The 26,604-nt window shown below is 45.8% G+C and overlaps 2 protein-coding genes across 2 annotated transcripts; both read left to right on the top strand.

Annotated features, from left to right (window-relative positions):
- Nucleotides 1-7,120: 7,120 nt before the first annotated feature.
- Nucleotides 7,121-9,953, top strand: LOC141083386 (E3 ubiquitin/ISG15 ligase TRIM25-like). The gene has a single exon (XM_073567604.1). It carries the CDS (start codon nucleotides 7,148-7,150, stop codon nucleotides 8,750-8,752), a length of 1,605 nt encoding a protein of 534 aa, XP_073423705.1. The 5' UTR covers nucleotides 7,121-7,147; the 3' UTR covers nucleotides 8,753-9,953.
- An 11,320-nt stretch (nucleotides 9,954-21,273) lies between these two features.
- On the top strand, nucleotides 21,274-22,878 carry LOC141083155 (E3 ubiquitin/ISG15 ligase TRIM25-like). Its single transcript, XM_073567333.1, has one exon. The coding sequence runs from the start codon at nucleotides 21,296-21,298 to the stop codon at nucleotides 22,520-22,522; it is 1,227 nt and encodes a 408-aa protein (XP_073423434.1). The 5' UTR covers nucleotides 21,274-21,295; the 3' UTR covers nucleotides 22,523-22,878.
- The last annotated feature ends 3,726 nt before the right edge of the window (nucleotides 22,879-26,604 follow it).

The following is a 26,604-nucleotide window of genomic DNA, read 5'->3' as shown; positions in this document are numbered from 1 at the left end:
GCAACCAGGGAAAACCCAGAACAATAGTATCATGCAAATTTTGCAGCACCAAAAATTTACAATATTCTTGGTGGTCTGGAGCAACTTGCATTATCACCTGGGTCCAAAACTGAGGTTTATTCTCCGCCAAAGGAGTAGCATCAATACCTGTCAAAGGAATAGGCGTCCACAGAGGCGTCAAGGAAAAATCACAACGTTTAGCAAAGTCCAAATCCATCAGATTCAGAGCTGCTCCTGAATCCACAAAAGCCTTAGTGGAAAATGTAGATAAGGAGCAGATCAGAGTAATTGCCAAAAGGAACTTAGGTTGTACACTGCCCACAGCAAATGTGTGTGCAAAACGTTTCTCTCGTTTAGGGCAGACAGAAATAGTATGAGAGGCGTCTCCACAGAAAAAAAACACAGCTTATTACGCCTTCTAAACTCCTGACGTTGCGCCCTAGACAAAACCCCATCACATTGCATAGGTTCAGACATTTGTTCAAAAGGTGGCAGCGCCTCCCGTGTAGTTTTACGTTCACGTTAACGCCGATCAACTTGAATGGCTAATGACATAGAGCCATCCAGACCAGAGGGAACAGGAAATCCCACCATAACATCTTTTACGGTCTCTGATAAACCCTTCCGAATGAGAGCTGCCAATGCACTATCATTCCATGTAGTAAGGACCACCCACTTTCAGAATTTTTGACAATATAACTGTGCAGATTCCTGACCCTGGTTTAATGCCAACAGGGTTCTCTCAGCTTGATCAACAGCATTAGGTTCTTCATACAACAACCCCAAGGCTTGAAAAAATGCATCCACATTAGTCAAAATACAAAATAGGATTTTCAGGTGTCAGAGAAAAAGCCCAATCCTGGGGATCGCCGCGCAGCAAGGAGATGACAATTTTAACCTGCTGCACAGAGCTCCCCGATGAGTTAGGCTTCAAGGCAAGAAATAATTTACAATTATTCTTAAAATTCAGAAATTTAGACCGATCCCCAGAAAACACATCAGGACTAGGGATTTTTGGTTCAGCAGCATGTGACCGAATGAGGTAGGTGGAAATTCCCTACACTTCAGCAGCAAGTTGCTCCACACGATCAGATAATTGCTTAATCTCCATTAGGAAAAAAAAATCCTCCTACAGCCCCCCCCAAAAAAGAGGAAAAAATACATTAAAAAAAAAAAAAATCTGACACTTTTTTTTTTTTTTAAACAATTCTTTCCTGCTTTTGAGTACCCTAGAATCTGCGGTATGGCTGGTGATTCTGTTATGAATTGGTCACCGAGGAGAAACAACAAAACAAGCTAAGTCTTAGAACACCAGAGAGGTTGGTAACTATGCAGATTGCAGATCCCTGATCTTAATCTCAACAACTAGCAGCAGTTGTGGAGCGTTCCTACGATGAATCTAGATGCATCATCACAACTGGAGGACTAAATAAGCCTAAAGCTATAAAAGGGGAAAACTAACTGCCCCAGAGCAGACCCCAAAGGAAAGACAGCCCGCACACATGTATTGACGGTGAGAAAAGATGAAAACACAAACACAGGCAGGAAAATAGGCTGAGCAAACGATGGGGCCCAAACTAACTAGAAAGGACAGGAAAGGAAAGACACTGTCTGCAATCTGCCAAAAACCCTACAAAAATAATGTCCAATACTTCTGATAACAAAATTAACACTGAAGTCACTAGACTTCTCCCACTATATCAGCACTCTGAAATATTCTGAGACAGAGCAAAAAGAGGCCAATCTATTAAGGGAAGGAAAAAGCAAATTGGCAAATACAGATAAATAAGAGTGGAAATTCAGCACAGCCCCAGCCGGGGTTGGCTGACCGCACAAAAAACTGAATAGACCAACAAAATCAAGTGTGAACATTAGCAGAAAAACTTAGCTTGAGATGACTGGAACAGAGCTGAAAACCAAGATCTGAAAAGCCAGAAGGAATCACCAGCACCAGAATAGGGCGTTGGCTGACTTAAATCCAGTCTAAGATTCCTGAGGCCCAATCGTCATCCTCATTATGAGGTGGCAGATCACTACTGATTAAATCACCCTCACTACCTCCTGTCACCACCAGAGGGAGCCTGGCTGGTGGACCAGAAAATGAACTCACAACACGCTGCCCTTTTTGTGTTGTACTGTAAAGTCGTACTGCTGGAGGGCAAGGCTCCAGCGTAGCAACCTTCCATTGGTTTCGGACACGATATGCAGCCAGCTTAGAGGGTTTTGTTCGGTTACCACCCCAGACCATGGCCAGGCACTCCTTGATGGTGAAGTAGGCCACTTCCCTCGGCAGAAGTTTCTGGCTTAGGTACAACACGGGGTGCTCTTGGTTTCCTGAGTTAACCTGGCTGAACACAGCACTGAGGCCAAACTCGCTGGCGTCGGTCTGTACTAGGAGCAGCCAACTGCTGTCGACTGCTTTCAACACGGGAGGGCTGTTTTCAAAGCCCGGAAGGCCGCCTCACAGCTGTCTGTCCAGTCGACTGTTTGGGGTAGCTTCCGCTTGGTGAGGTCCGTCAAGTGTTTTGCAAGGCTGCTATAGTCCTGTACAAACTGCCTATAGTACCCTGAAGTGCCCAAGAAGGACATCACCTGTTTCTTGGTCCTGGGGGTGGGCCACGACGAGATCGCGCCCACTTTCTCCAGCTCTGGATTCATGGAACCCCGCCTTCCCGGTGCTTCAGGTAATGGACCTCGCTCATGTCCATCTGGCACTTTCCCGACTTGATAGTCAGGCCTTCCTGGTGAATACGCTTGAGCACCTCCTGGAGATGCTGAAGGTGTTCATCCCAGTTGGAACTGAAGATGGCAATGTCATCCAGGTACACCACCACGTACTTCTCCAGTCCCTGAAGCAGGTGGTTGACCATCTGATGGAAAGTGGCAGGGGCATTTTTCATGCCGAAGGGCATGATCGTGGACTCGTACAGTCCAAAGGGGGTGATAAAGGCGGATCTCTCCTGCACATCAGGGCTCAGGGGAATCTGCCAGTATCCCTGACTCAAATCCATGATGAATAGGTATTTAGCGTTTGCTAACCACTCAAGCAGATCCTCGATGCGCGGTATCGGGTGCGCATCAGAGGTTGTGATGGCGTTGAGCCCTCTGTAGTCCACGCAGAACCAGTGGTCCGATCCTACAGGTGAGGCCCCCGTGTCTTGGACCTTTGAATCACCCCCAGCTGCAACATCTCATCGATCTCTTGGCGCATAACCTGCTGCACCTCCTCAGAGATCCGATAAGGCACTCGCCGTAGTGGGGCATGATTCCCAGTGCCCACTTCATGGACAGCTAATTCAGTCCTTCCAGGTCGGTTGGAGAACACGGCCTGGAAGGGTTCCAGCATGGTCCGCAGCTGTGACCGCTGGTGATCGGTTAATGCAGCACTTTCCTCCATGTCCTCGATGGACCCACCGGCCTTGGCTTGGGCCAGCATGTCCAGGAGGGGGTCTTCCTCCCAGTCCTCGGGCAGGTTGCAAACCGGTAGGACGCAGGTTTCACGTTCATGATGAGCCTTCATCGTGTTGACGTGAAAGGCCTTGCGCCTACCCCGAGCGTGGTTAAGCTTGACCACGTAGTTGACTGGGTTGAGCTGTTGGTGGACGACATACAGGCCTTCCCAGGCTGCCTGAAGCTTGTCCATTGGTAGGGGGACCAGCACCCACACCTTTTGACCCACCTGGTAGCTTCACTCCCGGGCATTCTGGTCATTCCAGTGCTTCTGGTCAGCCTGAGCCTGCACCATGTTGTCATGCACCAACTGTGTCAAGGTCTGCATCTTGCCATTTAAGCGCATGACATAATCCACGATGGACACTTCACAGTGGTTTGGCTCATCTTCCCAGGATTCCCTTACCAACCTAAGGGGTCCCCGGACTCGCCTGCCATACAGGAGCTCGAAGGGGGAGAACCCCGTCAAGGCCTGCGGATCTTCTCGGTAAGCGAATTGCAAGTGTGGGAGGTACCGCTCCCAGTCGCATCCTTGGGTCTCAACCAGCATGCATAGCATCTATTTGAGGGTTGAAGTGCTCACACAAGCCATTGGTCTGTGGGTGATATGCACTCGATACCATATGCTTCACCTGCATCATTTTCTTACAGAGAGCCTCCATTAGGCGATACATGAATTGGGTCCCTTGATTGGTAAGCATCTCCCTGGGAAATTCTACCCTTGAAAAGATGGTCACCAATGCATCCACCACCTTATCTTTCCTACTTGAGGAGTTACTGCTTCTGGGTCCCGGGTAGTGTAGTCTACCACAGTGAGGATGTATCGCTTTCCAGAGCTGCTGGGGATGGCCAGCGGGCCCACAATGTCCACCGTGATTCTCTGGAAAGGCTCTTCTATCTCTGGCAAAGGGATCAGGGGAGCCTTAAGAGCAGGCCCCGCCTTTCCCACTCTTTGGCAGGTGATACGGGAGCGGCAGTAGTTTGTTACATCTGTCCCCATCTTGGGCCAATAGCAGTTTTGAGAGAGCCTTAGTTTTGCTGACCCCCAAGCGTCCAGCAAGTGGAATCTCATGGGCAATCTGCAACAATTCACCCCTGAATTGATAGGGGACGACCATCTGTCTTTCCCTCAACCACTCCTTTTGGGATTCTCCCGGTGCAACCTTTCCCATTCCCAGAACACCCTCTCCTTATCAGTTACGGAGGTGGGCGTCTCGGCGAGGAATCTCAATTTCTCTAGGCTCGCATCTGAGTGCAGAGCGGCCTGGAACTCCTGGCTGGAGGCAGCCAGAAGTGACGTCAAGGTCCCTTCCTCACTGGGACCCTCTGGAACAGCATGCGCAAGGGGACTTATCTTAGTTATCCCACCACTGCCACAATGTGATAAAAAAACAGCAAGCTAGTTTTGACCTATCAGTTTACCGCAGGGGCTTATTTTGGTTATCCCACTGCTGCCAACAATATGTCACGAACTGCAGGGATTTATGTATAGCCCACTTTCCAGTTCCACTTTGGAACTCGCAGTTCTATGGCACCCCCCTTACCCTCAGGTCAGTCAGGGAACTACACCAAGGATAATTGGTCGCCGGATGGGCCGCTTGGATGTGTCTGGCTATTAGGCCTGCTGCAGCGAGGGAATTATAACTACTCCTAGCCGCAGCCAGATGAATCAGCTTATAAAACCCATTCTGTCACTGCTAGCATTGCCCAACTAGCCCAGAACACACTTTAACGCCACCAGCTCCGATTGCTCTATTAATATATCTAAATTAATAAAGGGGGTCCGAAGCCAACCCAAATTATTAGCGTAATTCACTTCAGGCACGTGCAAATTCGATATAGAGCAAGGAGGAACGAAACTAGTAATTTTATGTTTTACTCCAAAAAGGTAGGCAGTGTTTACAGAAGGTATAAAAAGATTTTACAATGTGAGACAATTAAAGTATGTACAGACAATTAAAAAAAAACAGGATTAAAAAAGAAAACACAATTGCTAAGCTCATCTCAGGCAGACCAGGCTGGTGGGAGGAGCCATACATCACAATGCATCACAGAGTTGGCTCTGTTTCTCAGTTTCTCCCAGGCAAGAAAGACTGCAGACTGAGGGACAGTAACTTATACTTCTGGGTCATGACATCACTAAAGGGGCTGAGTTATGGTCGCCCTCCCCTTTCTGCCAGAGGATGAAAGATTTGCTAAAAACTCATAATTATCATATATTGGAGGGGGAACCTCGTATAATGACGATCAGGGTATCATATTATTCAGCTTGACGCTGGGGTCCCTTCAAAGTCCAAACGCGAGGAATCCGGCTGCCTTAGCGGCGCAGGAATCCACTTCTCGGATTCCGCTGAAGCTGGAAGCTGGGAAAACACAGGCCCATAGCTCTGTCGAAACACGTTCCAGATAGGTAATTTCCATATTTATAACATAAAATGGCATCAAGCTACTGTATGTCGAATGGTTAGATTCTAAATCTATGTTATGGAAGACCCAAAGCACATGTTCGAGACAAAGAAAAGGAGTTTACACACTAGAGTATTGGATTACAGGCAAGCGAGCGGGAAAAAACAGCAGCTGCTGGAAGGCTGGCAGGGGGGGAAGGAGGCTTGTCTCTGTGCAGTTATGAATGCAGCAGAAAGTTCTAGAAAGGAATGTGAATAAGGAAAACCATTCATCATATTTACATTGTTGTGACAGCCACATACACTTCAATACTATCAATAATTGATTGTACAAAAAGTTCAGCAGCAGACTATATCTTACAATAGATCCCAGCTCGACATCACTGTACGTCACTGCCTAGATTTATGATGAGCTCAGAGGGCTGGTGACACGGCAGAAACACTCGCTCCTGTGATAAAACAAACGGAAATGTACTCCCTCACACAATCACACAGCTGAGAGTCCCTCCTGTATCATCAGTATATTCACTTATGCTTTATCACCTGGCCAGGAGCTGTGCATGCAGGACCCCGCAAATAATTCAGTACATATCGGGGCAAAATGATAAGATTATCTCAGCACAGGAACATTTTTTTTAAACACATCCAATTGTGGAACTTATTAATATTACAAGATCTATTGATGAAAATATACTTTTTTCATGAGACATCTTTAAGTTATACAATATATTATATGTTCCACAAAATAGTGACATCAAACTGTCCTTAAGGGGTTAACAAAATGGGTGTAACAACAACTTTACTGTATATTAAGGGTGAGGTTTCATTTCTTGAATCCCTACTTGTACACATTGCTCTAAGGGTGTGTGCACACGCTGCGGACTTTGCTGCGGTGTACAGTACCATGATTCCCTATGGGAATCAAAAACTGCAGTGCAGACGGTTTTCAATCCGCAGAAAGAATTGACATGTCAATTCTTTCTGCGGATTCTGCTGCGGTTTGCCATCTCCTCCATTGAGGAGATGAAAAACCGCAGGGCAAAACCGCAGAGCAATCTGCAGGTAAAACCACAGGTCTTTTGACCTGCGGTTTCACCTGCGGATTTTACAAAATCTGCACGGCCAAATCCGCACTACAATCCACAGCGTGTGCACACAGCTTAAGTCTCCTCCTCAGCTCCTCCCAGCCCCCAGTCAGAGGGAAGAAACAAAGCAAACATTGCTGTATATTGATTCAGGGAGAACTCAGTTTCCTGTCTTCCTTCTTCCATTTCCTCCTTCTTCATTCAGCCATGGCGTCTGCTGATCTGAGAGACGAGCTGCTCTGCTCCATCTGTTTGTCTGTTTTTAAGGACCCTGTAACGCTGAGATGTGGACACAACTTCTGCCGGGTCTGTATTGATCGTGTGCTGGATACACAGGACGGGTCTGGAGTTTATTCCTGTCCTGACTGCATAGAAGAGTTTCAGGTGCGGCCGGCACTGACGAGGAACATAAATCTCCATAATGTCGCAGAACGTTTCCTGATTACTGAGCAAGGACAAGAGGAGATCACCGGGATCTGCTGCACTTACTGTGTGGACTCTCCGGTACCTGCTGTTAGATCCTGTCTACACTGTGAGGCTTCTCTGTGTGATAAACACCTGAGAGCTCACAGCAAATCAGCAGAACACGTCTTATCTGATCCCAGCACTTCTCTGGAGAGAAGGAAATGTTCTGTCCATAAGAAGATCCTGGAATATTACTGCACTGAGGACGCTGCTTGTATCTGTGTATATTGCTCAGCCGGAGAACATCGGGGACATCGGGTGGAGATGGTGGATGAGGCCACGGAGAAGAAGAAGAAGAAACTGAGAAATATTCTCCATAAACTGACAATAAAGAGAGAAGAGACTGAGGAAAGAGTCCGGAGTCTGGAGGAACAATGGAGAAAGGTACAAGAAAAAGCAGCTGGAGAAGCCGAGAGAGTCACTGCCCTGTGTACAGACATCAGGAGACGGGTGGACGACCTGGAGAAGAAGGTCCTGAGTGAGATCTCCAGGCAGGAAAAGGAAGAGTCACTGTCACTGTCTGCTCTGATCCATCAGCTGGAAATAAAGAAGGACGAGCTGTCCAGGAAGATGAGACACATTGAGGAGCTGGGTAACATGACGGATCCACTGACTGTCCTACAGGAACCAGACACCGGTGACTTGTGTGATCCTGAGGAGGAGGGAGGTGGTGAGGACACAGGGGGACATGATAAACAGCCCCATGATGGAGATGACCTGGATGTGGCTGTGATCTCACACACATTACACACATTGTGTGAGGTAATATCAGGTATAAGGAGCGGGATCTATGTGGTGAGTCCTGCAGACATATTACTGGATGTAACCACAGCTGCTAATAATCTCCTTATATCAGACGACCTGAAAACTGCGACCTGGACAGGAGAGAAGCAGAAACGTCCAGAAACAGCAGAGAGATTCCAGGATTATCAGGTGATGAGCAGGAGGAGATTTACCTCAGGACAACATTACTGGGATGTGGAGATCAGTAGATCAGGGGGTTGGATTGTGGGGATGTGTTATCCCAGTATAGACAGGAGGGGAGATCAGTCACTGATTGGATATAATAATAAGTCCTGGGGTTTGAGGAGATATAATAATCAGTATTCAGTGATACATGACAGTAGACAGGTCCGGTTACCTCACCAGATCTCCAGTGATAGAGTCAGGATATGTCTGGATTATGAGGCCGGGCAGTTGTCCTTTTATGAGCTGTGTGACCCCATCAGACACTTACACACCTTCACTGCCACCTTCTCCGAGCCCCTTCATGCTGCATTATGTGTGTGTTGGAGAGAGGTTGATGGAAGGTATGTGGTGGATAGCTGGGTGAGGATTACAGGATAGGAAATGACACCTTTGAGGTTCTCTCTTACCACAAGTAAGAAATGTTACTTTTCTCAGGTGTTTGCACAAAGAAAACAAAATAGAATTCTCTGATTATTGTGTTTTTAATGCTTTTTATGTTTTATCTTTATTTTAGTTTTTGGTGCAGATTTGATGCAGTTTTTATGTTGTATTTTTTTTAGTGCAGAAACACTGGGATTGTACAGATGGGTTTATTACTTGGGTTATTTCAGATTCCCTAAAGAAACTTAAAGGAAATAAAAGCACAAAAAAATACACAATTCAGCAGCGTCATATATAAATGTTTGGTCCATACGGATGTAACCGTAGAGCCGCGCTGGGGTCCTCATGTGTGTTGAGGGGGATGATCTCAGATACTCATAGGCGCCATCATGCCTCAGTATATACTGCAGTATATAGTGTATGGCATCGAGCGATCACAGGTTGGAGCAGGGTCTGGTTGGGATATTTTGCCTTGTGGGGCAAGCACCCAGCAGCGGCCATCTTTATTGTGTTTACCTCTGGCTGCTTTATAACAGGTTACCAGAGTGTAATAAGATGAAGCCGGAGTAATGATGGGATGGCTGTGGACGAATGCCGACTACATTTTCATCCCTTCTATCGGTGTCGGTGTGCCACTGGGAGAGGTGTCTGAGACTGGTCGGCACGTGACCATAACTATTATACACATTCATACTTGTGATCACTATGCTGGGAATACAGGGGAATCCTGACAGTGTGCACAGCGCTCTATCACGATTCAGCGATCTGCAGTGTCGGAGTGACTACGAGAATTCGTCTAGAGCTCTGAGGACCGTGCTGGAAACATAAAGTGTGCAGCTGGTTAATTACATGTCGCCTTCAGAATTTATTCACATATGATTGCCTCTATTGTAAAATCGATAAATCAGTGTAATGAAGCCGCACAGTAACGTTTTCTTCCCTAAACCTGTGTAAATGTCGGTGTAGTGTATGTCAGTGTATTAATGTCCTCAGCTACTGCCGCCTTCTCCAGGACTAGCGCCATTTCGCTCCTCTTCTCAGTGACGTCACCGCTCTGCAGACTCTGTGGGTCACGCTGCGCTCTGTCTGACCCGGGTGTGACTTTTACAATGTAAGTTTATGGAGCGTAAGAACGAGACTCATAACGAGGGTCCACAGACTCACATTGTAAAAGAGACTTCAAGCATAAAGTGAGGTGGAGAGTCTGAAGAGCGGTGACGTCACTGAGAAGAGGAGCAGAGCGGCGCTGGACACCGGAGAAGGCGCTAGGCTCCCAAAATCTGGGAGCCTCGCACCGCCATGACACCTCCTCCCAGCCCAGGGCCCACAGCCTCGCACCACCAAGACACCTTCTCGTCCGCAGCATCGACCCATTCCTGTTGCCACCGGCCTCTTGCAGCAGCTATTCTGCTTCCTGTGACCCTGCTCTATTGCTGCTGCCTCCCGGTAAGCTATCGTAAAATCAGACTATAAGACACCCCACCATTTCATTTAAAAAAATGTTTTTCCTATTTTCCTCCCCAAAATTTAGGGTGCATCTTATGGTCTGATGCTTCTTATAGTCCGCAAAATAAGGTAATATTCTATGACTACAGAACCATCACATATTTTCCTATATACTGGATGTGTTGTACTATATGTACAGACATCAGATGGTATATAGAGGAGAATATGTGACTGGTGTATTATCTGATGTCTATGTACATAGTATACCACATACTGTATACAGAAGAATATGTGACTGATATATATTACACTCTAACTACAGACATCCAATGTTATCAGTACAGAATATCAGATATTATACAATCGCCTATTATATAACATCCGATCTCTGTGCACATAAGATACCACATATAGTGTACAGATTAATATGACAGGGGTGGGCAATTAATTTTCCAGAGGGGACATATGACAGACCCTGACTGTTGTGGAGGCTGAAGGAATAGGCTGAAGTGAATTCTGCTCAATAATAATATTAGCATATTAATTATAATTATTATTTTATATTAATATTAATTGTATTGAGCAGATCTAAGTATGCTGACACCCCCATATATATAGAATGAGCCCATACACAGCCCCCTATATAGTATGAGCCTCCACATAGCCCCCTATATCACTTAAGCCTCCTATATACAGTATGAGCCCCCACATCCCATAAATTTATATATAGTTACTGTATATACTGTATGTATATAGAAAAATTCATACTCCCCTCGCTCCCGTTCCGGCGCTCTGCTTCGCTCCCTGAAGCTCGGAATTTCTGCACAGCAGACATGATATAGTGATGTCATCACTTCAGCTGGCCCAATTGCACTCGCTGATTGGTGGAAGTAGGAGCCAGCGACCCCCGTCTTCCACCAATGTATCCATTGCTGTCTGCATACCGAGGATGGAGATAGCGGTGATATCTGGACGGGGATGTGGGCAGGATGTGGCCCGCATTTTACCTAGGTCTGGTGTATATTCTGTGATATATATGTGATAGACATATATACAGTATATATATATCACATACCGTATATATTCGTGTATAAGCCGAAAACTGGGAAAACTTATTGACTCGCGTATAAGTCTAGGGTGGAAAATGCAGCAGCTACTGGTAAATTTCAAAAATAAAAATGGATACCAATAAAAGTAAAATTAATTGAGACATCAGTAGGTTAAATGTTTTTGAATATCCATATTGAATAAGGAGCACCATATAATGCTCCATACAGTTCATGATGGGCCCCATAAGATACTCCATACAAAATACACCCCATATAATGCTGCACAAAGGTTAATAATGCCCCATAAGATGCTCCACAGATTATGCCCCCATAAGATGCTCCATAGATTATGCCCCCATAAGATGCTCCATAGATTATTCCCCCATACGATGCTCCATAGATTATGGGGGGGAAGCCAGCACTGCTTAAGGTTAGAACGCATAAATTGGAGTGCATATGCACATAATGTCTAGCTGTATTCAAAAATGAGATATTTAGCAAAAAAATTGATCAATTCAATTGAGCCACCCCGCCGCGCCAAGGCAATCTTCATCTATGTTTGCTGGTCAGGCAATGTGTGGAGGCCATTCCTGATATGTCTGTGTTCAGACCTGGTTGGCCTTCATCTGCACTTGCTTCATCTGGCTTCATGGGAGCGATCCAGTAATGTTCAGGTACAGTTTGCACTTGATGTGGTCATGCTCTAAGTGTATTTAGGAGGCCGTAATGGCACAGCATTTATTAAAAATATATAGAGTAGGACCCCCCATATGAGATTGCCTTGGCGCGGCGGGGTGGCTCAATTGAATTGATCAATTTTTTTGCTAAATATCTCATTTTTGAATACAGCTAGACATTATGTGCATATGCACTCCAATTTATGCGTTCTAACCTTAAGCAGTGCTGGCTTCCCCCCCTATTTTCTCCATAGATTATGCCCCATAAAATGCTCCATAGATTATGCCCCCATAAAATGCTCCATAGATTATGCCCCCCATAAAATGCTCCATAGATTATGCCCCCATAAAATGCTCCATAGATTATGCCCCAATAAGATGCTCCATAGATTATGCCCCATATGATGCTCCATAGACTATGCCCCCATATGCTGCCCCACAGAATATACCCCCATATGCTGCTCCATAGACTATGCCCCCATATGCTGCTCCATAGACTATGCCCCCATATGCTGCTCCATAGAATATGCCCCCATATGCTGCCCCCATAAGATGCTCCATATATTATGCCCCCATATGCTGCTCCATAAAATATGCTCCCATATGCTGCCCCATAGAATATGCCCCCATATGCTGCCCCCATATGCTGCTCCATAGAATATTCCCCCTTATACTGCCCTCAAAAGATGCTCCATATATTATGCCCCCATATGCTGCTCCATAAAATATGCTTCCATATGCTGCCTCATAGAATATGCCCCCATATGCTGCCCTATAGAATAGGCCCCATATGCTGCTCCATAGACTATGCCCCCATATGCTGCTCTATAGAATATGCCCCGTATGCTGCTCCATAGAATATGCCCCCATATGCTGCCTCATAGAATATGCCCCATATGCTGCTCCATAGACTATGCCCCCATATGCTGCCCCCATATGCTGCTCCCTTGAATATGCCCCCATATGCTGCTCCATAGAATATGTCCCCATATGCTGCCCCATAAGATGCTCCATATATTATGCCCCCATATGCTGCCCCATAGAATATGCTCCCATATGCTGCCCCATAGAATATGCCCCCATATGCTGCCCCATAGAATATGCCCCCATATGCTGCCCCATAGAATATGCCCCCATAAGATGCTCCATAGACTATGCCCCCATATGCTGCCCCATAGAATATGCCCCCATATGCTGCTCCATAGAATATACCCCCATATGCTGCCCCATAGAATATGCCCCCATATGCTGCCCCATAGAATATGACCCCATATGCAGCCCTATAGACTATGCCCTCATATGCTGCCCCCATAGATGCTCCATAGGATATGCCCCCATATGCTGCTGCTGCAAAAAAATGACAAACTCACCTGTCCTGCTCAGGACCCGGCACTTGAGATATTTACCTGTCCCCCGGTGCATCACTGATCACCACTGTCTGCCATGTCGTCTGTCAGTGACGTTCAGGCAGCAGAGGGCAAGGCATGCACTAGCCATGTCACCACGCTCCCTGCTGGCTAAACGTCACAGACAGAGGACACAGCAAAGAGCGGTGAGCAGCGATGCACCGGGGGACAGGTGAATATCGCTATACTTACCACCTTCTGGCGCGGTCTCTGCAGCCCCATTTCTCCACGGTCTCCCTTCCTGCCTTCAGCGGTCATGTGATACCGCTCATTAAACTTATGAATATGCGCATATTCATTAGCTTAATGAGCGGTACCACGTGATCGCTGAAGGCAGGCAGGGAGACCGTGGAGAAGCGGGGGGGGGGGCTGCAGAGACCGCGCCGGGGGGGTCAGTACGATCTGTGACGTCTGCTCTTCACTGTCGCCTGTCCGATTCTCTCCACATCCTCAGATCCCCGCTGCTAAAGATCTAATGTGGCTAGGACCAGAAGGGAATGTGATGGGACCGGAGAGGAGAGCAGTGAGGTGAGGATAAGGAATTTTTTTCATTTTCAACATATTGATGGACTTTTACGGTTCTGAAAAATGCTGGCCAGTGGACGCCATTGTGCTGAATCTGCGTGGAAGCAAATTACAAAAAGCCTGGAGGAACTATCAATTCTCAATGCTCCATAAAGACGCTGAAAGCTCGAACCTCCAGAATCAGGGCAGAGAAGAGGACAACTTTTCGCTTGAAACATGATAACGCCAACCCCCATACCACCGAGCACATTGCAAAATTTGGCTGTAGTGTCCTACCACATCCACCGTATAGTCCAGATTTGGCGTCTTTGGACATCCATTCCGTTGATACACAGCATTTTCCAAAGATGTCATCGCAGGTGTAAATGAGTGGATGAGCGACATGATATTTACAGGGGGCACGTTCAGAATTTTACGACCGCGGCATGCAGGTTGTTTTTCATTGCTGGCGATAATGTATAACCTCCGGTGGTGACATGGTGCAGCTGAAATCTTGCTCTATTCAACTACGTTCTTAGGCTCTCTGCATCTGTTGGAGTATTCATGGTTAATAAACAGGAGGCGTTACTTTTGGATCAACCCTTGTACATGGCTTTTACTCCCTCTCCCCTTATGATGATTCTCTAAAACACCAAGTTAAAATCTGCAGCTGCATCCCCCTCCTCCAGGGTCCACTATTTACCATTTACACTAAAAACCATAAAGGGGTGACCTAATTGCATAAGGCACTTCCAAAATACCATTAAACCTATAAATTACAAGAAGTATATGCCAAATAAATTTAAAAAGTCAATCTTTATTAACATTATTGACAAACAATTGGTAAAAATGAATTCTAATAATATAGTAGGTAGACACACAAATGGACCTGAGAACACAGGATCAGTAATACCCAATTAATGAGCTAATGATCAAAGTAAATTAAAAAAAAGCAAAAACATGAAAAAAATAAATACTAATACAAAAAATTACTGTCTGGTACAATTGGTGCTTATATGGTTCAATGTATATGAAAACAGTTATTTTCCAATCAATCTTTTACTAGGAAGGTTTCATGCTCGATACCTTCTTTTACTAGAAAAACCAGCTCACCAAAGCGATATGTTCTCCTCTGGAGCTTGGAACAATGCCCCTGCCATGGATGGAAACAAGTGAGGAGACAGGAATGTGTGGCTTCAGTCGCCACAGAGGTACTGCACCTCCTCCTGAGGTGTGGTGCCCCACCGTCCAGGTAAGGTGGGAACTCCTAACCACGCTCCAACACCTGCACCCCTCACCACAAAGTAGTGTAGCAAAGCCACATTGCGGCTCCTTGCTTAGAGAGTAGCAGAGCACCTTTGGTGGTTCCCTGCTTGGAAACACGAAACGTGCTGGGAGGTGGGTGGAGTTTAGAATACATAAAAGAGTGGGAAGGTTTAGGATTAAAGGTCAGTCGGAGAGAGTCACTCAGAGAGGAGTGAGGACAGAAGATCCCTAAGAGAGGGATGGAGGAAGGAGTGCTGCAGCTGCCTCAGTGATCTGAGCCAGCTGGCACGGGAAAGGAAAGAAGGAGAAAGACATTGAACTGAAGCCTGAGCTTCCATAAGAAGGAAAGACAAGTATGGAACGTAGGAGTAAAAGGGAACACAGAGGACGTGGGTTAGAGGAAGAACCCTGCCTAGAAGTTCTAAGCGCAAGGCTGGGGCCCGCTCCCCGAGGATGTATGGACACTAATGGTTCTGCAGCAGACACCGGTGGAGTAGTGGGCTGTAAATGCACTACTCCCATTTAAGACTTGGGGGCAGAACAGCAACTTGAATAGTGAGCCGGGACTCAGGAGTAAGGAGTCCCCGAAGCAGGCTACAGCTGTCTGCCGTACAAGTACGAGTTCTTGGGAACATCTGTCAGGAGGCACTCCAGTGTAACTCAGTACTGGGAATACTTCACTTAAAGGCGCTCTAGAGGAGACGTTCAGAAAGGTACATGTTGGCGGAGTGTTGGAAGGGAGCATCCTATCTTGCCTGGAGGTTGACTGAGCCCAGGATCCGGAGGACACAGCACGGAGGCCGGCACCTGTGGGTACTACAGACTGTGAGTAAAGCTTTGGAACTACATGCCCTGGTGTCCTCCACTTATTCCCGCACCACTACACCCCGCACTACTACATCTGGGCACCAGCCTCTACACCGCCTGTGCCTCTCCGCCATTGCTACATCTACACTGCCCTGGGACTACAGCTCAACCTGTGGGGAGCTTCACCATCTTGGCTGCAACACACCACCAGTCCCAGAGGATCTGCATGCAGCGTCGGCCTAACACCTCACTTGCCAAACACCACAGGTGGCGTTACGAACTATTCATAAACTTTATTTCATTGTTCATTCATCCCCCTTTTGCCATGGAGCCCCAGGGCCACGGACCGGGTCACAGCTTCCGTGACAACTCCCATTGAGATCAACGGGCCCGGTACCGAGTACCCCGCTAGGCCATGGTGGGGTGCTCCAAATGGATCCAGCTTGAAAACAGGTAAATCCTAAACTTTTATTTGCAGATTGTAAAAACATAATTACATCCAAGGACTGTCCATAAAAGATATCACCAACGCGTTTCTGGTGCGTGTGGCCCCCTTACTCATGGTGTCCAGAAACGCGTTGGTGACACCTGTTATGGACAGTCCTTGGATGTGACCATGATTTTATCATCTAATAACAGTTTGGGATTTTATCTCCATTGGAGCTGGATCCGTTCCTGTCTCCTCACTTCTCTTACTATTCAGAGCTCCGGACTTGCTGGCTTAGGTAAGATTAGAACAAAGCAGCAAGGATCCGTAGACTCTGGAATAGAGTGTATGTAATACACTGGGACACATCTGACACCGTATTCCCACAGATTACACAGGAAGATACAGTAGATAGAGAAGATATAGATAATATACAGTATCCACAGTGCATTACAGGAGCAGCCGAGAACATGAGATTTTATTCTCATCCGCCCGTAAAATATCGGTGTACAAACTGTCCTGTGCCAGGGATTACACCACAAAACCAGAGAATTCAGACAAGTGTCACCAGCTCATGCACTCATAGTCGCCGTGCTAAAAATGTCCCAGAATCTCCGTCGCTGCAGAATTTCTTGGAATAAGCACTATATCCAATATACAGCAACTCACACTTAGTTTAGGATCAGACTCCAGGGAAGGCCCTACTTGCCAAATGGCCTGTCAGGGTAAGGCAGTCTGAAATTATTCTCGGAGGACCAGCAGATCGTCCACCTCTCCCCTTTAATAGCACATGTCATTGCTGCACCTTCTAATGGTCAGCGGAGTTTGAATAGCACAGATGACACTACGCCACCCACCATCTGTCCAAAACATTAAAAAGAGAAACCCTCAAAACAATCTATGGCTTCCCAAACTTAATAACAACTTCTGAGTTGCTTCCCATGTTCACCACCAATTTCAATGGACCATAAGATCCTCAAAGCCATCTACATCAAGCATGACTGCATAGCTCCCAACCGTCCCGATTCTTGCGGGACAGTCCCGTTTTTGACACCCCCCACCCAGGACACTGTTTTTCCCGCATTGCACTGAGCTGCCACGCCCCACCCCCATGCACCGACGCCATCCTCACCCTTCCAGATAGACCCACTGCAGCCTGCAAAGATATTGCTGTGCTGTGTGTTCTGTGCGCACAGGACCTGTGAGAGGGGAGGAGTCGGGGGTCACATGATCAGGGGCCTCCGTGTCTGCACTCTGCAGGACTCTGCTGTGTTGGTTGTCATGGTGCTGGATGAGGTAAAGTTTCTTTGTGGGGTCAGGAGGGGTTTACCTTCTGGATGTAGCAGGGCTGTGTGTGTACGAGGTGTGCGGAGCAGAGATGTGTGTGTACGAGGTGTACGGAGCAGAGCCGTGTGTGTACGTGGTGTACGGAGCAGAGCCGTGTGTGTACGAGGTGTACGGAGCAGAGCCGTGTGTGTACGAGGTGTACGGAGCAGATCCATGTGAGTACGAGGTGTACGGAGCGGAGCCGTGTGCGTACGAGGTGCACGGAGCAGAGCCGTGTGTGTACGAGGTGTACGGAGCGGAGCCGTGTGCGTACGAGGTGTACGGAGTGGAGCCACATGTGTACGAGGTGTACGGAGTGGAGCCACGTGTGTACGAGGTGTACAGAGCAAAGCCGCGCGTGTATGAGGTGTACGGAGCCACGTGTATGAGGTGTACTGTGCGGAGCTGCGTGTGTACGAGGTGTATGGAGCCATGTGGGTATGAGGTGTACAGGGCAAAGCCGAGTGTGTACGGGGCGTACGGAGCAGAGCCGCGTGTGTACGGAGCGGAGCCGTGTGTGTAGGAGGTGTACGGAGTGAAGCCGCGTGTGTATGGAGCGGAGCTGTGTGTGTAGGAGGTGTACGGAGCCATGTGTGTATGAGGTGTACAGAGCGAAGCCACGTGTGTATGGGGCGGAGCCGCATGTGTCCAGTGTGTACGGAGTGGAGTCGCGCGTGTATGAGGTGTACAAGGTGTACGGAGCCGCGCGTGTACGAGGTGCATGGAGCCACGTGTGTATGAGGTGTTCAGAGTGGAGCCATGTGTGTACAAGGTGTACGGAGTGGAGCCGCGTGTGTATGAGGTGTACGGAGCGGAGCCACAGGTGTACGGAGCGGAGCCACGTGTGTATGAGGTGTATGGAGCGGAGTCGTGTGTGTACTTGGTGTACGGAGCGGAGCCGCGTGTGTATGGGGTATGTGGAGCAGAGCCGTGTGTGTACAGAGTGGAGCCATATGTGTACGGAATGTACGGAGTGGAGCCAAGTGTGTACGAGGCATACAAAGCGGGCTTTTCCCACAGACAGAGGAGTACACGGCGGATCCCCGAGGAGCACTTTAAAACTCGCACATGACGGTCCACCGGAAGTGATGTGCTGGAAGCTGACCAGAAATGAGGTAATTTCATGAAGAGATTGTGATGGAACCAGGAATGCTTCAGATCCATCACCATGTCCTCCTCCAACGGCGCGGACAGCAGGATCGCCTTGGAATCAGGGATGCCGGCCATGTGAGTGGATCATGATATGTCCTGCACCGGGAGGCTCAGGTGAGCATTACAATGGGAATCGGGCTGCTATAGTATCTTTATAGAATCTTTCTCTCTGTTTCTTTCTTTCTCTGTTCTTTCTCTCTGTTTCTTTCTCATTCTCTGTTCTGTCTTTCCCTCTCTTTCCCTCTCTGTTCTTTCTTTCCCCTCTTTCTTTCTTTCTTTCTTTCCCTCTGTTCTTTCTTTCTTTATCTCTCTGTTCTTTATTCCACTCTTTCTTTCTTTCTATCTCTGTTCTTTCTTTCTTTTTTCCTCTTTATTTCTTTCTTTTTTCCTCTTTATTTCTTTCTCTGTTCTTTCTTTCCCCTCTTTCTTTCTCTATCACTCTGTTCTTTCTTTCCTCTTTCTTTCTTTTTCTTTCTCTTTCTCTCTATTCTTTCTTTCCCCTTTCTTTCTCTCTCTGTTCTTTCTTTCCCCTCTTTCTTTCGCTCTCCCTTTGTTCTTTTTTTCTGTCTCCTCTTTCTTTCTCTGTTCTTTCTTTCCCCTCTTTCTCTCTCTCTGTTTTTTCTGTCCCCTCTTTCTTTCTCTGTTCTTTCTTTCTCTCTCTAATCTTTTTTTCATTCTCTCTCTCTGTTCTTTCATTCTCTCTCTCTGTTCTTTTTTTCTTTCTTTCCCCTCTTTTTTTCTTTCTATTTCTTTCCCCTCTTTCTTTCTTTCCATTTTTTCCCCTTTCTTTCTTTCTTTTTCTTTCCCCTCTTTCTTTCTATCTGTTCTTTCTCTTTCTTTCTTTACTTCTTTCTTTCTGTCTCTCTTCTTTCTTTCCCCTCTTTCTTTATCTCTTTGTTCTGTCTTTCTTTCCCCTCTTTCTTTCTTTTGCTCTCCCTATGTTCTTTTTTCTGTCCCATCTTTCTTTCTCTCACTGTTCTTTTTTGTTTTGCTTTCTTTCTCTGTTCTTTCTTTCCCCTTTCTCTCTCTGTTCTTTCTTTCTCTCTGTTCTTCCTTTCTCTTTTCTCTCTGTTCTTTCTTTTTCTCTCTGCTCTTTCTCTTTATCTGTTCTTTCTTTCCCCTCTTTCTTTCTCTCACTGTTATTTTTTGTTTTGCTTTCTTTCTCTGTTCTTTCTTTCCCCTTTCTGTATCTGTTCTTTCTTTCTCTCTGTTCTTCCTTTCTCTTTTCTCTCTGTTCTTTCTTTTTCTCTCTGCTCTCTCTTTATCTGTTCTTTCTTTCCCCTCTTTCTTTCTCTGTTCTTATTTTTCTGTCCCCTCTTTCTTTCTCTGTGTTCTTTCTTTCTCTCTGTTCTTTCTTTCCCCTCTTTCTCTCTGTTCTTTCTTTCTTTCCCCTTTCTTTCTCTCTTTGTTCTTTCTTTTGCTCTCTGTTCTTTCTTTCCCCTCTCTTTCTGTTCTTTCTTTCTCTCTCTGTTCTTTCTTCTTTCTCTCTCTGTCCTTTATTCTCTTGCTGTTCTTCCTCTCTCTGTTCTTTCTTTCTCTCTCGCTCTCCTTTCTTTCTCTCTCTGTTTTCTTTTTTCTCTCTCTTTCTTTCTTTCTTTCTTTCTTTCTTTCTTTCTTTCTTTCTTTCTTTTCTTCAGTATCTGTCAGTGTGCCCACAGTACCAGCCACTGTGCCCATAATGCCAGCCACTGTGCCCTCAGTAACAGACAGTGTGATCAGCAGTGCTAAATGGGTGCGGTTGGGTGTGGACATGAGTGTGACTAGTAGCGAAATGGGTGTGGTCGGGGGGCATGACCTACAATATGCCACGACGCGCTGCGCGCACCACATTCTTTGTCCCTCTTTCCCTTCTTCAAAATTTGTGAGGTATGATGACTGTATTACAAAGCTCAAAGAAAAGTCATCTGCCACATACACTTCTATGCTATCAATAATTGATTGTACAAAAAGTTCAACAGCAGATTATACCTTATCACAGATCCCAGGTCTACATCGCTGTACATCACTGACTAGATTTATGATAAGCTCAGAGGGCTGGTGACACGGCAGAAACACTTGCTCCTGTGATAAAACAAACAAAAATGGAAACGTATTCCCTCACACAAATACACAGCTGAGAGTCCCTCCTGTATCATCAGTATATTCACTTATGCTTTCTCACCTGGCCAGGGGTTTGTATGCAGGACACAGCAAATAATAATACAGTACATAGGAAGGAGCACAATGATGAGATTCTCAGCACAGGAACAATTTTTTCAACACATCCAGTTGTGGAACTTATTAATATTTCAGGATCTGTTGATGAAAATGTACTTTGTTCGTGAGAAAACACCTTTAAGTTATACAATATATTACATGATCCACTAAATAGTGGCATGCAACTGTCCTTAAGGGGGTTAAAGAAATGGGTGTAGCAACAATATTACTGTATATTCAGGGTGAGGTAAGTTCAGTTTCATTTCTTCCTTCTTCTGTCAGCCATGGGGTCTATAGATCTGAGAGACGAGCTGCTGTGTGCCATCTGTTTATCTACATTTATGGACCCTGTAATGCTGAGATGTGGACACAACTTCTGCCGGGTCTGTATTGGTCATGTGCTGGATACACAGGACGGGTCTGGAGTTTATTCCTGTCCTAAATGCAGAAAAAGATTTCGGCTGCGGCCTACACTGATGAGGAACATAAATCTCCATAATGTCGCAGAACGTTTCCTGATTACTCAGCAAGAACAAGAGGAGATCACCGGGATCTGCTGCACTTACTGTGTGGACTCTCCGGTACCTGCTGTTAGATCCTGTCTACACTGTGAGGCTTCTCCGTGTGATAAACACCTGAGAGCTCACAGCAAATCACCAGAACACGTCTTATCTGATCCCAGCACTAATCTGGAGAAAAGGAAATGTTCTGTCCATAAGAAGATCCTGGAATATTACTGCACTGAGGACGCTGCTTGTATCTGTGTCTATTGTTCAGCAGGAGAACATCGGAGACATCAGGTGGAGATGCTGGATGAAGCCTCAGAGAAGAGGAAGAAGAAACTGAGAAATGTTCTCCAGAAACTGACCACAAAGAGAGGAGAGACTGAGGAAAGAGTCCAGAGTCTGGAGGAACGAAGGCGAAAAGCTCAAGAAAAAGCAGCTGGAGAAGCCGAGAGAGTCACTGCCCTGTGTACAGACATCAGGAGACGGGTGGACGACCTGGAGAAGAAGGTCCTGAGTGAGATCTCCAGGCAGGAAAAGGAAGAGTCACTGTCACTGTCTGCTCTGATCCATCAGCTGGAAATAAAGAAGGACGAGCTGTCCAGGAAGATGAGACACATTGAGGAGCTGTGTAACATGACGGATCCACTGACTGTCCTACAGGAACCAGACACCGGTGACTTGTGTGATCCTGAGGAGGTGGGAGGTGATGAGGACACAGGGGGACATAATAACCGGCCCCATGATGGAGGTGACCTGGATGTGGCTGTGATCTCACACACATTACACACATTATGTGACGTAATATCAGGTATAAGGAGCGGGATCTATGTGGAGGGTCCTGCAGATATATTACTGGATGTAACCACAGCTGCTAATAATCTCCTTATATCAGACGACCTGAAAACTGCGACCTGGACACGAGAGGAGCAGAATCGTCCAGAAACAGCAGAGGGATTCCAGTATTATAATCAGGTGATGAGCAGGAGGGGATTTACCTCAGGATGACATTATTGGGATGTGGAGATCAGAAGATCAGGGGGGTGGATGGTGGGGATGTGTTACCCCAGTATGGACAGGAGAGGGCAGCAGTCACTGATTGGATATAATAATAAGTCCTGGTGCTTGTGGAGATATAATAATCAGTATTCAGTGAGACATGACGGTAAAGTGATCCAGTTACCTCACAATATCTCCAGTGATAGAGTCAGGATTAGGGATGGGCGAATCCTGAAATACTCGGAATCGCTAGACTCTAACGAGTCCGACTCGGAAACTCGCTATTCGTTGCGAGTCTAGCGAGTCCAATGTTAATGAATGGGGATGCGAGTATTGCAGCGATTCCTGTGCTGCCATTTTTTTTGTTCCGCTTACTTCCCGCATGTGGCTGTGCACACCATGCGGAAAGTAAGCAGAACAATTGTGGATGGTACCCACGGTCCGGAGGAGAGGAGGAGACTGTCCTCCGGGCTTTGGGTACCATATCCCTGTAAAAAATAGAATATAAAAAATATTGTTATTCTCACCCTCCGACGTCCCGCGCAGCCTTCCCGCCTCTCCACGCATCCGTTCCCAGTAGTCCTTTGCGAAAATGCCCGCGATGGCGTCCGTTCTCGCGGGATCGCGAAGTCTCGCGGTCATTCGCGGGACGTCATCGCAAATTACCGCGAGACATCGCGATTCCGCGAGAACGGACGTCATCGCGGGCATTTTCGCAAAGGATTACTGGGAACGGATGCGTGGAGAGGCGGGAAGGCTGCGCGGGACGTCGGAGGGTAAGAATAACAATATTTTTTATTTTTTTTACATTTTATCTTTTACTACTGATGCCGCATAGGCGGCCTCAGTAGTAAAAAGTTGGTCACACTTGTCAAACACTATGTTTGACGAGTGAGACCAACCTGTCAATCAGTTCTCCAAGCGATGCTACAGATCGCTTGGAAAACGCTAGCATTTTGCAAGCTAATTACGCTTGCAAAATGCTAGTTTTTCCGCGGGAAAATCGCGGGAATTTAAAATGCGATTTTCCCGCGGAATGGAATTCCGGAATTCTCGCGGTAATTTCCGCGAGAGTTCCGGTACGTGTGCACTTAGCCTTATTTGCATTGGACTCGTTACTGTGCGAGTAATCGCTTGGAAACTCGCAGAGTACCGACTCCTGCGAGTCCCCTACTACTCGCAGAGTAACGAGTCCTAACGAGTAGATTCGCCCATCCCTAGTCAGGATCTGTCTGGATTATGAGGTCGGGCAGTTGTCCTTTTATGAGCTGTGTGACCCCATCAGACACTTACACACCTTCACTGCCACCTTCACCGAGCCCCTTCATCCTGCATTATGTGTACCTTGGAGAAAAGTTGATGGAAGCTGTGTGGATAACTGGGTGAGGATTACAGGATAGGAAATGACATCTTATGAGGTGCTCTCTCACCATTGCAGTTGAGGACCGCACCGCTCCATATTTCATGCCTCAGCTCCTGATTTATTGATAGTTATCCGTGTGCCCTTGGATGATACAATCAGGGTCAGCTTTGCCTTAGCTCCATTAGAGGAGCGCATTTGCACTGAAGCAGAACCAGAGATCAGGCAGCTTCCCAACATTGCTTATAAATACAGGGACAGGGTGGGCCATTTATATGGATACACCTGGGTGGGCCACGTATATGGATACACCTAAATAAAATGGGAATAGTTGGTGATATCACCTACCTGTTTGTGGCACATTAGTATATGGGAAGGGGAAAACTTTTCAAGATGGGTGGTGACCATGGTGGCCATTTTGAAGTCGTCCATTTAGGATCCAACTTTATTTTCTCCAATGGGAAGAGGGTCATGTGACACATCAAACTTATTGAGAATTTCACAAGAAAAACAATGGTGTGCTTGGTTTAAATGTAACTTTATTCTTTCATGAGATATCTACAAGTTTCGCTTTGTTTACAGCCATTGACATGTCGCAGAGGTTAACACGTGAGGAGTCGGAGCAGATAGAAATTGTGTTGATGTCTGGTGAACGCAGTACCCGGGTCATTACAGCAGATTTCAATGCAAGACACCCTACGCAAGAAAACAGTCACCATTCCCACTTTATTTAGGTGTATCCATTTAAATAGCCCACCCAAAAAAGTTTGCCTCATCACTGAACATAATGTTCTGTGTAAACTGAGGGTCCTGTTCCAATTTTTGTTTTGCCCATTCTGCAAATTCAGTGCTCCCATCTGGCATCAGTTGAACATCCTTCGGCGGATATTAGCTACTCACAAATGGCACCCTTACAGAATCTAGCTGCTGCAGCATCTCAACAAGGAAAACCCAGATCGGTCTGCGACATGTCAATGGCTGTAAACAAAGAGAAACGTGTAAATAACTCATGAAAGAATAAAGTTATGTTAAAACCAATCACACCATTGTTTTTCTTGTGAAATTATCAATAAGTTTGATGTGTCACATGACCCTTTTCCCATTGGAAGAAATAAAGTTGGATCCAAAATGGCCTACTTCAAAATGGCCGCCATGGTCACCACCCATCTTGAAAAGTTTTCCCCCTCCTATATACTAATGTGCCACAAACTAAGCACCAAGCTGTAAACAATAACATTCATTGATAATCTTAATAAGTAAATTGTAGATCCTTCCTTTTAATAGACCTTTGAAATTTTAACTATTTATAATGAAAATAAACTTTAAGGTTAAGCTACGGGGGTTGTCCACCTTTGGGGGCATTTTTCATTCTACTTAAATGCTTGTATTTAGGGTTAAAAATCATGTTTTACATGAGGATTTCATTAAGAATTTTCGTCGGTTTGGCTTTTACAGGCTTTTTGTTTCCCTGTTTATCTCTGATTTGGTCTATGCTCATAAATTAGCTGAGAAGAGGTCAGAAAAAGAGGGATAAAAGAGTTACAAACTCTGCCGGAATGTGCTCACGGTACAAGTGTTCGCTCACATCTTCGTTTTTTCATTCACTTATCATTCGTATGACAGCCGTATGAAATGCGCTTTTAACATCATGTTTTACATATAGTAATTCTCTATGTAATTTAAAGCTAGTTTACAAAACTAATAAAGCAATCTTATATACAGATATAAATATAGATAAATGGAATAGTTAGATGTCCGTGAGATATATAATCACTGCTTTACGTGTGTAACTTACTGTACATTTATTTAGCTAATAATTAAATAATTTTAACAAATTACGTGGGGTTCCTCTCTATAATTGATAGCCAGCTAAGGTAAATCAGACAGGTGGGGGCTGGTCTTATTAGCCTGGGAAGGGCCCAATAACCAGCCACTGCTGGTTCTCACGCTGTACTACGTATGAACCTGCCTGTAAACTGCAGTGTTGTCAGTTAGGTTACCGCACTTCACAGCCGTTGGTCTCAAAGACAGCAGAGCAAGAGTTCAGAATGATGAGCGGTGATGTCACAAATTTGTTTTCTAGATGTGTTTTTTCTGGTTCTCGAAACCTAAAGGAGATAAAAACACCAAAAAAAACAAGTTCAGCAGCGTCATTTTTAAATGTTTGGTACATATGGATGTAACTGTGGAGCCGTGCTGGGGCCCTCATATGCGGCGAGGGGGTTGTTTTCAGATACTTATATGAGCTATCATGCCTCAGTATATACTGCAATACATTAGTATTGCAGTCTACAGTATATGCCATCTTACTATCACAGGTTCAAGTCTCCTAATGGGACTAAAAGACAAAATAAAGTTTTGTTTAAAAAAAAAAAAAATATAAGCAAATGAATCACCCCTTTAAAAATTAATAAATAAGGTAATAAAAAATCATCTTGGTATTGACACACTGATAAAAGTTTAATCTATCAAAATATAGAATAGAAAAAAACCTAAATGCCAGAAATGTTGCTTTTTCGTTGCCACTCCTGTCAAAAAAATGCAATAAAAATTATTAAAATACTGTATGTACCTCAAAATAATATGAGTAAAATCTACAGCTTGGTATGCAAACACAAATCAAGCCCTCAAACAGCGCCATCAACAGAAAAATAAAAAAAAGTTGCGGCTTTCTGAAAATGGAGGAAAAAAGTTTTTTTTTTTTACAGTATTTTCAATCTGTTTTAGCCAC

Source organism: Dendrobates tinctorius, unplaced genomic scaffold (genome assembly GCF_039654945.1).
Source record: "Dendrobates tinctorius isolate UK_male_01 unplaced genomic scaffold, ASM3965494v1 ptg000020l, whole genome shotgun sequence".
NCBI classification, from domain to species: Eukaryota; Metazoa; Chordata; class Amphibia; order Anura; family Dendrobatidae; genus Dendrobates; species Dendrobates tinctorius.
This window is presented reverse-complemented; position numbering and strand designations above follow the sequence as displayed.

Excerpts from the sequence above, each read along its gene's own strand:
- LOC141083155 (XM_073567333.1), top strand. The coding sequence starts at position 21,296 with ATGGGGTCTATAGATCTGAGAGACGAGCTGCTGTGTGCCATCTGTTTA.
- LOC141083386 (XM_073567604.1), top strand. The coding sequence starts at position 7,148 with ATGGCGTCTGCTGATCTGAGAGACGAGCTGCTCTGCTCCATCTGTTTG.